This window comes from Bidens hawaiensis, unplaced genomic scaffold (assembly GCF_021521415.1).
Source record: "Bidens hawaiensis isolate Kalapana, Puna unplaced genomic scaffold, B.hawaiensis_p1.1 tig00014037_1, whole genome shotgun sequence".
In the NCBI taxonomy this organism is placed as follows: Eukaryota; Viridiplantae; Streptophyta; class Magnoliopsida; order Asterales; family Asteraceae; genus Bidens; species Bidens hawaiensis.
This window is the reverse complement of record NW_027492208.1, coordinates 173302-184130: the sequence shown is the minus strand read 5'-3', so window position 1 is coordinate 184130 and position 10829 is coordinate 173302. Positions and strand designations below refer to the sequence as shown.

At 38.2% G+C, this 10829-nt stretch overlaps 1 protein-coding gene across 1 annotated transcript; it reads right to left on the bottom strand.

Moving 5' to 3' along the window:
- Positions 1 to 3341: 3341 nt before the first annotated feature.
- Positions 3342 to 4071, bottom strand: LOC143545794 (uncharacterized). Its single transcript, XM_077037612.1, has 2 exons — positions 3938 to 4071; positions 3342 to 3825 (listed from the first exon to the last, which is right to left on the bottom strand). Exons 1-2 carry the CDS (start codon positions 4069 to 4071, stop codon positions 3342 to 3344), a joined length of 618 nt encoding a protein of 205 aa, XP_076893727.1.
- Positions 4072 to 10829: the final 6758 nt, after the last annotated feature.

Here is a 10829-nt window from a genome sequence, read left to right as displayed (position 1 = left end):
GTAAGAGTGTATTTGATGCGACGGTAAAACGATAATGAAGATCAAATCAAGTTGATTCAAAGAATTTCTGTGATGAACTTCCAACACCCCCAATCCCACCCAGAGGTCAAGGAAATTGAAGAGAAAAATTATTATTGATAATATTCAAGTCTAACTTTTCAGATTACATTACCAACATATAAAAAAACTTTCAAATACGAAATGGGCCCTAAAAAGGCCATGGGCCAAACACAAACCCCAAATGAAAAATGCAAAAACTGACAAAAAAACATAAAAATACCCATAACTTTATTTAGAAGGCGTTTTTGGGCTTCGTACAAGGGCCAAACCGCCATAGGCTGTTTGCCACAATTTGCTACTCATCTCAAGCTTCGATTTGACTACTAATAGCCTTGAAACAGAGCTTTGTGGGCCAAGTTATGCCCATTTTCGTGGGCCACCTTTGGAAACACGATCATGGGCCTCCAAATATAGCATGGCACGTTCTTCAATACTTTGGCCTCCATCATTCCCTCCTGGATAGACAAAATTCGACCTCGAATCAGCAGTGACCTCATCATCCGACGAATCCCCATGAAATGGCAGCAAGTGCTTGACATTGAAAACATCCGAACAACAAATATGACTTGGTAACTTCAGACGGTAAGCATTCAAATTTATTTTATGCACAATCTTCACTGGCCCGATTTTCTTGGCTGACAATTTATTATACTCCCCGACTAGAAAAGATCTTTAGTCAAAACAGCCCAAACAAAGTCACCCACTTCAAAATCAACTTTCCTACGGTTTCGGTCTACAGCTTGCTTGTACTTTGAATTAGCGTTGGCCAAATTTTCCTGCACAGCTGCATGAACTTCATGTAACCCCATCAAAAAATCTTGTACCTTCTTGGGAACAAAATCCGGAACAGGAAGCGACATCAAATCGAGAGGACCCTGGGGCTTAGCAGAATAGACCACCTCAAACGGGCTAAAACCAGTACTCCGATTAACCGCACTATTATAAGCAAACTCCGCCTGACATAACTTTTGATCCCAAGACTTCACATGATCACCTACAAGACATCGTAAAATATTACCAAGTGACCGATTAACAACCTCCGTTTTCCCATTCGTTTGAGGGTGGTAGGCAGTTAGGCACTGCTGAAATTAAGCTGAGTGTTCACCATTTTCCATAGGCTGCGGCAAAAATGACTCAAGAAACGAGTGTCCCGATAAGAAACAATAGAAGATGGTAAACCATGCAAACGATAAACATCCCGAAAGAATAACTGAGCCACATTAACTGCATTTATCGTCTTCTTTCAAGGAATAAAGTGCACCATATTAGAGAACCGATCAACAACAATAAAGATCGAATCGCTACCCCTCTGAGTCTGAGGTAACCCCAACACAAAATCCATACTAATATCAGTCCAAGGCTGTGAAGGGATAGGCAAAGGCATATAAAGACCCGCATAAGTAGTCGCACCCTTTGAGACTTGGCAAATTCGACACCTTTTAGCATAACGATCTACCTCTTTCTTCATAGTAGGCCAGAAGTAAGAAGACTGCACCAATTGTAAAGTACGATCACGACCAACATGACCCTCCCCATGTAACTCCTGAATAATTTTCAACCGAAGACTTTAGTCATGAATACATAGCTTATTTCCCTTGAACAACAACCCATCATGCAAAAGAAAGTCTGATTTCCGACCCGTCTGCACACCCGGCAGCACAACTGAAAAATAAGGGTCAGTGGCTAACTGCTCACGAATAACATCCAATCCCAGTACATTGACTCTCACGGATACAAGCAGATTTCCCCTCCTGCTTAAGGCATCAGCAACTCAGTTTGAAACACTAGTCTTGTGTTTGACCACAAAAGTAAACTTTTAAAGAAAGGCTAACCAACGTCCGTGAATAAAACAAACTCTTTATGAAACAAATAGTGATGCCAATGCCTTACAGCCTGAACCACCGCATAAAACTCCAGGTCATATGTACTATATCTAAACTTTTTCCCTGTTAACTTCTCACTAAAATAAGAAATAGGTCGACCCCCATTGACTAAGGACCCCGCCAATCCCAACCTTTGAGGCATTAGTATAAATTTCAAAAACTTGCGAAAAGTCAGGAAATACCAGAATTGGTGCGGTAGTGAGATTTTCCTTCATAACTTGAAAAGTATACTCTGCCCCCTCTGTCCATACGAACGTCTTTCCCTTCATGCAATCTGTCATAGGGGCCATAATGGAACTGAAGTGTGGAATGCAATGTTTTAAAAACCGGTTCAAACCGGCCGGTTGAACCGGTTAAACCGGATTTCAAACAGCAAGCCGGTATTTTGAGTCCGGTATTTTTGGCCGGTTTGCTAGAACATCGTACCGGCGGTTTTTGTCTAAAATACCGTTTTTTACCGGCAAACCGGTTTTATGTCCGAGAATTTTTTTATATTTGCGGCCCATATTTTTCAAAATTACTTTAAACCCTACAAATTAACTTTCAAACGTATAAACTTTAGGACTATTTTTTTTAAATGGAGTGCTTTTGTATTATTTTTTTTAATATGAATTAACTTTTGAATTATTTTTTGTTTGAATCATTTACTTTTGGGTTATTTTTGGATTGAAGTTACATTTATAGGATATTATAAGGTAAAGTATTCAACCGGTTGAACCTTCCGGTATAACCCGGTTCAACCAGTTGTACCATTTTTAGCCCAATCCGGTACAAGTAAAATACCGGTTTTTAAAACATTGGTGGAATGAACCGTCTATAAAAAGAAGCAAGCCCATGAAAACGGCGGACTTCAGTAATGGTGGTAGGAGTTGGCTAGTTTTGAACAGCTGCAACTTTAGACTCATCCACCTGCATCCCATCACCTGAAATAACATACCCTAAGGACAAAACTTTAGGGGTCATGAATACACATTTCTTTGTTGCTGCATAAAAATTGTCTTTGTGAAGTAAGGCCAAAAACCTTCCTGACATGCATGACGTGCTCACTGAAAGAAGCACTATAAATAAGAATATCATCAAAATACACCACAACAAACTTCCTAATAAAAGGCCTGAGCAACTGATTCATCACATGCATAAAAGTACTAGGCGCGTTTGATAAACCAAAAGGCATCACCAACCACTCGTTCAACCCTTCATGAGTCTTGGAGGCCGTTTTCCATTCATCCCCAGGTCTAAGAAGAATCTGGTAATAACCACTCTTCAAAGCCAACTTTGTGAAATAGTAGCACCACTAATCTGGTCAAGCAAATCATCAAGTCGAGGAATAGGAAACATGTACCACACAGTAATCTTTTTGATGGCTCGACTATCAGCACACATCCGCCATGTGCCATCTTACTTTGGATTTAACAAAGCAGGAACGGCACAAGGGCTCATACTTTCACGAATATGAGCCTTAGAAATCAACTCCTCAACCTGTCTACGCAACTCTTCATGCTCTCTCGGGCTCATCCTGTAATGTGGCCTATTGGACAATGGTGAACCAGGCTCCAAATCAATATGATGTTGGATGTCACGCAAAGGTGGCAGCCCATCCGGCAATTCATCAGGGAAAACATCAGAAAATTCCTCAAGTAAAGGAATCATAGCTTCAGGAATCTGAATTTCCTCGGGCACCGGCTTCCCTATCAAAACAAAAACACTGTCTGTCTCCACCAAATCATCTTCAAACTGACTAATGGTCAACAGGTTACCCGAGTGCTTTGTGGCTAGCTGCTTGGGCTTGCTAGGAACAAGCGTTATTATAACCCCACCAAACATGAAGCTATAAGAATTGGACCGCCCGTCATAATCTATACTTCGGTCATACTCCCAAGGTCTATCCAACAACAAATGACATGCATCCATAGAAACCACATCACACACAACATCATCTTTATATGTGGCCCCGATAGAAAAAGAAAAAAAAGGGCCTTCTTAGAGACCGTTACCTCTCCCACTTTTTAAGCCATTGAAGCTTGTAAGGCTTGGGGTAACTCTCCGTGTTCAAGGCCGACTTTTGGACTGCCTTTTCAGAAATCAGATTGTCACAACTTCCAGAATCGATAACACACGTGCAAACCATTATGCTTAAGCCATCTGTCCCCATCAGCCTTTGGTGTATAGCAAGAACGCCTAACCAACAAGTTCATCCCCACATCACCTGTCACAACCTCCTCCTCATACTCGGGTTCTTCTCATACTCTGGGGCCTTTTCATACTCTTCATACTGCTCATCCTCAGATTCAACAAACAAATGCCTCTTACCCGCTTGTTTACAATCGACATGTCGATGGCCTGACTCACCACACTTGAAACACTTCACCCTGCTACTACTAGCCCCCTTAGAAGATGAACCGGCATTGTTAAACCTCGGCCTCTGCTGAGTAGACACGACACGAGGTCCTCCTCCACCCGGCCCCGAACCTCCTCAAGTAGGGGCTGATGAATATGAACCGCCCACCCGATGGTTTTGTTTTTCAAAAGTCGATGCCCGTTGGTGTGCCTCGGGGATTGTTAATGGATCAAAAAGATTTACTGAGTCCAAGATCTGAACCCTTAAACCCCCAATATACCGACCGAGTTGTTCATCTGTTTCTTGGATATCGTTACGAGCCACCAATTGGTAAAACTTGGTTGTATAATCAATCATCAACTGATCTGGATCCCTGCTTTAGATTCTACAAACGTTGATACATCAACCGTTGGAAGTTGTGAGGAAAAAAACTAGACCGCAAACATTTTTTCATCTTGGCCCATGTCACAATTCTTGACTTTCCAAGCGTGTTTCGTGTCACCTTCAATTGTTGCTACCATGTTGATGCCCTCCCACATAGCCTGGTAGCGATTAAAGGCACCCGCTTATTTTCAGGCACCTCCTTGAATTCAAACACCTCCTCTACCGTGGCCAGCCAATAAATGAACCCTTCCGGACCCAAACTAGTCCCATCAAATACTGGAATATCGATTCGCATCCCAGCATCCCAGTTGCCACCCCCATGTTCTCGCCTTCTCATCGGAAAACGAATCATCATCACCAAAAAAAGGGTTATCAAAGGCATGCCCATCCCTGTTTTCAGGTGCCTGTCTTTTACGATTCATCAAGTCAACCATTCGATCAGTCAGTTGAATGACCACTTGATCCAATCGTTGCTCCACCCGTGCAATAAACCGTTGTTCCAATTCTCGTTCATAAACTTCATCGATTGGTTGCATAGTTCTCCTTGGAGGCATTTTTTAGCCAAGAATTCGGCTTTGATACCAACTGATGCAGTTGTAAAACGATAATGAAGATTGAATCACGTTGATTCAAAGAATACCCGTGATGAACTTCCAACCCCCCCCCCCCCCCCCCAAAAATCCCACCCAAAGGTCAAGGAAATTGAAGAGAAATATAATTATTGATAATATTCAAGTCTAACTTTTCATATTACATTACCAGCATATAAAAAGACTTTCAAATACGAAACGGGCCCTAAAAAGGCCATGAGCCAAACACAAACCCAAAATGAAAAATGCAAAAACTGACCAAAAACATAAAAATGCCCATAACTTTATTTAGAAGGCATTTTTGGGCTTCTGACAAAAGCCAAGCCATTGTAGGATGTTTGCCACAATGTGATCCTCATCTCAAGCTTCGATTTGACTAGTAATAGGCTTGAAACGGAGCTTCGTGGGCCAAGTTATGCTTATTTTCGTGGGCCACATTTGGAAGCACGATCATGGGCCTCCAAATATAGCATGACACGTTCTTCAATACTTGGGCCTCCATCAGTATTAGTACCAAAAATGTATTGAACACAAAAAAAAAAAAATAGACGCATGTTATGTGAAACCATACGTATACAAAGTTGCTAGATTAATAGATTTTAAAATTCAACAAAGTTCTTAACCAAAAAACACTAAAAAGTTTAGTTCTAATCTTAAATCATCATCTTGTTCATCTTCAAAGTTTAATCCTAGTCTTCATAATCATCATCACCATTAATCGGTTCGGTTCGGTTTTTTTCGGTTCGGTATTTTCGGTTAATTCCGTTTCGGTTTGGTTAATTCGGTTTTCTGCTCACCCCTAGTCAATAGTACTACATAGTACAAAACCTCAACATCAATCGGCCATGCTGCCCACCAACTATCTTTAAGGCACGTACAAGGATTCTGATTGGTTGACCACCCAACATGGCAGATGGTCATACTTTCTCACTCCTCCCTACCGGCTATATATACTAAATTACCTCCTAACGGTAAACAATCCAATAACTAAGTACTCTCATATTACAATATTCTCTAGCTTTCTTTGGAGAATACAACTCCCTTATATTCATATACAAATATTGATTCTCACTCCGAAGGGTGGTTGTGAGAAGGCCCCTTATCTCCTTCTCGTAACTAGCTTACGATATTTTGTTTTGTAGGTGAATCTGCTCATTCGCATCAGATAATACCAAACCCATTGTGAGAAATACCTAATCTTCACCCTGGACTAAATTATTAGACCGAGAGGAATTTAGTGTTTCTTCCTAATGAATTGGCTTAAAATTTCCTAATGCTTTTGTAATCTTTTTCTCACCCTCTCGTTTTAGCTCCTTGTTAGGGTTTAATAAAATTCTCTTTTGTTCAAAAAATAATTACTAAATAGTAAAGTTTTAATAAAAATAATTAGTTTTAACTTTAAAAGGTTGCACGAATAAGATCTCTGGCTTATAATTTGTAAAGCGTTTGAGATTTAGCACTTATATTAAAAACTAGTGTTTCATCTGGCGCGTTGCGCCGGGCGGTTGGTAAAATTCGGACGATGATAAACATAAGTGTTGTCAGTCCTGGGCGTTGAGGCGGCACGTCGACATGACTTCGATCGGTGTAAGTTGATTGCGTTAAGATACCATAACTAAAATCTAGAAATAAGAGAAAAAACATATAAAATTTGAGGTGAATCAATTGGATGGCGTAGGTCGGTAAAACATGGGCGTTGGGAAGATCCGAGCATTGTCGATCCCAGACGTTGAGGTGATGAGTCTACACATATTCGACCTATTTCCGTCACATTCGTCACGGTACCAGAACTAAAATAGAGGAAAAAACACAAAATTGGCTAAGCAGGTTTTTGTTACGTTTGTTAAGGTACCAGAATTAAAACAATATGCGGATGAGTTTACGCGAATCCGTTCGGTTTCCGTCACATTCGTTACGATAACGAAACTAAAACAAATAAAAAAGCAAAAAAATTGGCATTCAGTCGAGTTTCACTCCGGTATCGGAGTATGAAGAAAGATGCTTCGTAGATATATAATCAACAAAATGATTTTGATAAATTACACAAAGGAAATTCTTGTATGTTGACGTTTAATTGAAATAGCTCCACCATTAATTTAACAAAAAGAATAAATTATAATGAAAAGAAATAAATGAAACATGTATTACTACTTACCAAAATTATGAAAAACTTATTATTACTAAAACACCCTTATGATTAAAGCAAATCATAAAATAAAAGAAAATTTTTGATTGGGTGATTTCATTTCTCTCATTTCTCACAATAAACACATTTCTTTCTTGAACTTAAACCTATATATATAATATGTTTACTATCTATGAAATATAAAACATACCTCTTATATTAAAAAGAGTGAATTACGGTTTTCATCCATGTGGTTTCATTTCCCTTGCAGTTAAACCCGAATTCACTATCCCGTTAAGTTTGGTCGTTAAACCCATCAGCGTGCACTTCATGCGAGAGGAAATTTTATTCCCCCCCACGTGAGAGGGCTTGCGAATTAGGACTAAGGTTTATTTGGGGAAAAAAGGCAAAACTGCATCTCACGTGAGGGGCATGTTGATAGGTTGAACGACCATACTTATTAACAGGGTTAATGAATTTGGGTTTAATTGTAAGTGAAATGAAACCATTGGGACGAAAATCGCAAATTTAAAACTATTGGACTAAAAACGCATATTTGAACAAACCATAGGGACGAAAACCGCAGTTTACTCTATTAAAATAGAGTTGGCTTGTACAAGGTTGTCCGTTTGAATTCCGAGTCCACCCGGGTTTTCGTTTCACCGTGTGTTACGTCAGAGAGTTCTGCTGTTGTGGCGACACAACGACTGTCAAGTGACAATCAACGATATGGTTTCCATGTGGAACACCCAAGCCAAACTCTGAAACTAGCGTGAGTCCGGTTAAAACAACATAATCTTATCAAAGTGAGACATTGGGGCTATCCAAATAATGAAAGTGTGGTAACTTAAATACCAGATAATCATCGTTATAAAAAATTATTAAGTAACAAAAAAAAGTTGTGAATACCAAGTGTCAATACGAAAAGCCTAACACGGAAGAGCCCGTTTGGACGCATGAGATGATGCAAAATTGGAGATGACGTGGAGATTATGAATTTATGATGGAAATTTGAGACCTGAGAGCGGGTTGTTCAACCTCTTTATTTTCTTTTTTATTAATAAATTTTAATTATATTAATTTTTCAGATTTAAGGGATTTTTTAAGCAAAACTAGTGTTAGAAAACATGTTAAAAATTGAAAAATCACATGTCTCAAATATGTATAATTTTATAAACAAAGCGAAACAACATCAACCAAGCACCCTCCAGAACCTGGAGTGGCGCTGCAAAACCCACAGCTATAAGAAAATGAAATTACACCAATTCAACTATTGAGTTATTTTTCTTTTTGATCTATGTTATACTAAAGAAAGCTTAAGGATCTGATATCGCCTATAATCTCTTCAATATTTACTTCAATTAGACTCATTAAACGTTACATTTTTAGTTATAGTTTAAAATGTCAAATACAAAATGCTTGGAGATACAAATAAACCCATAAACTTGATCATATTAAATATGGCATATTGAATTTTAATAATCCTAACTTTATTTCGTTGGTCGATGTTATGCCCCATTTTAAGAAATGTATAACAATTGTCCGGACTTTCAATCCATTTTCCTTCATCAAGCTTTTTACTAACAGAGTCAAACCCCATTAGTTTTTTATGACGTGGTTGCTTGCGTGAACGACACATGTGAAAAAAAACAGTGACGTAGACTGTTTATGCGGCTACTTATATGTCAAATACATACATATACATATGTAAGCATAAAATGAAAAGCGATAAGAAGGCAAAGAAACACGTGTAACCATGCAACACTTCACATAGTACAAATAAAAGTAACGCTGCTTAAAAGAAACAATTAAAGATGTACGTATGAGCTTATATCACTCTTTAGGGTGTGTTTGGCAAAGAGCTTTTAGGAGCTTTTTAGGGGCTTTAAACTACAAGCTTTTAGAAAAATCCCATCTAATAAAAAGTATTGTTTGGTAAGAGGAGCTTAAAGTTTTTAGAGGATGAGAAAAAGCTCTAAATTGAAACGCTACTATAGGCAGCGTTTGAATTTACAATACATTTGAATTTACAAGTTTGGTACTTGAACTTATATCAGTTTTTGTTAATTTATTTAATAGTTACACATTCAACCCTTATTCAAAACTAACTACCCCTATGACTTTTTTAGGAGCCATAACTTTTCCACACGTTAATAACTTTTTAAATAAATTGCATCATAAAAACGAGTATTTTATTCTCTTTAATTTGAGTATGATATTGCTATACTTCTTTAACTTTAAAAAATTAACATACTACGTGATTATCGGTTAGGATCGGTAAAAAGTCGAGTCAGATGAGCTCGAGTCATGTGTAAGACCAAATTAGGAGTCGAGTCAGATGAACTTGAGTCATGTGTAAGACCAAATTAGGGTCAGAACGAGTCGATACAAAAATGGTTAAATTAGTTCGATTCGTGTCGGTACACTTTTGAGTCGAAAGGGGTCAGGTCATAACATATTTCAGATTAAAACAGTGCATGTTCATAAAGGGATTCATATCAAAATATGTTGGTTTAAAAAAATTATCTATTTGAAAATTACTGTATATTTCAGCTTTGCTTCTTGATTTTCGACATCATTTACAAGCTTACTGCTTTTCCATGAATTACATGTCTACATTTAGATTATGTATGCACTGTCATCAGGTGAATTATGTACCGACACTGATTATGCGGTTGTTGTGCACCCATTCCGCCGCACCACACGGGCACCCAACTAGTTTTATTAAAAGTTTCTGCTACTCTGCCAAACACCTAAATATTTAAAAGCTAACCAGCTTCTAGCCTTCAGCTTACAGCCTTCAGCTTTCAGCTTACAGCTAATTTTGCCAAACATACCCTAAATATAATAACAATAACAAGGCCCCATGCTCCCTAGTGACTGGATCGGGTCACTATTGCACCCTCTTGCTCGAACATGAGTCTGTTTTGATTATGACGTCAAACACTTGTTTCAAATATCAATTTATTGTCCTTTTCATTCATAAAACTCTTTTCAAGTGGCTTATATCCTTTCGGTCTCAAATTATTAATTATATTGTCTTTTCATTTGAACCATTAATTTCTCAAACCACAAAACCAAAACTATAAAATACATTTTTCGTTTTCTAAACTTATACTCTAACTTGGGTTTTATATACTAGTTTAGACCAGCCAAATCTAAACAAGTAGAAGTGTGGTTTGGGCGATGTTTCTCAAAAACCGGTTTTTAGTCCCACGTAGTAAGCGGACCAAATGTTCGATGAACTGTTTATAACCGTTTGACGGAAAGTTCGTTTATGTTCATTTGTTTAATAAATGAACGAGCATGATCATAAAATTTTGTTTGGTAAGCTTAACGAACGAACAAGAACAGAGGTTGTGTTCGTTCAATTGTATTTGTGAACATTCGATAACGTCTTCGTTTAGGTTCGTGAGTTAATATTTGTTTACCTTCGATCATTTGTGTTC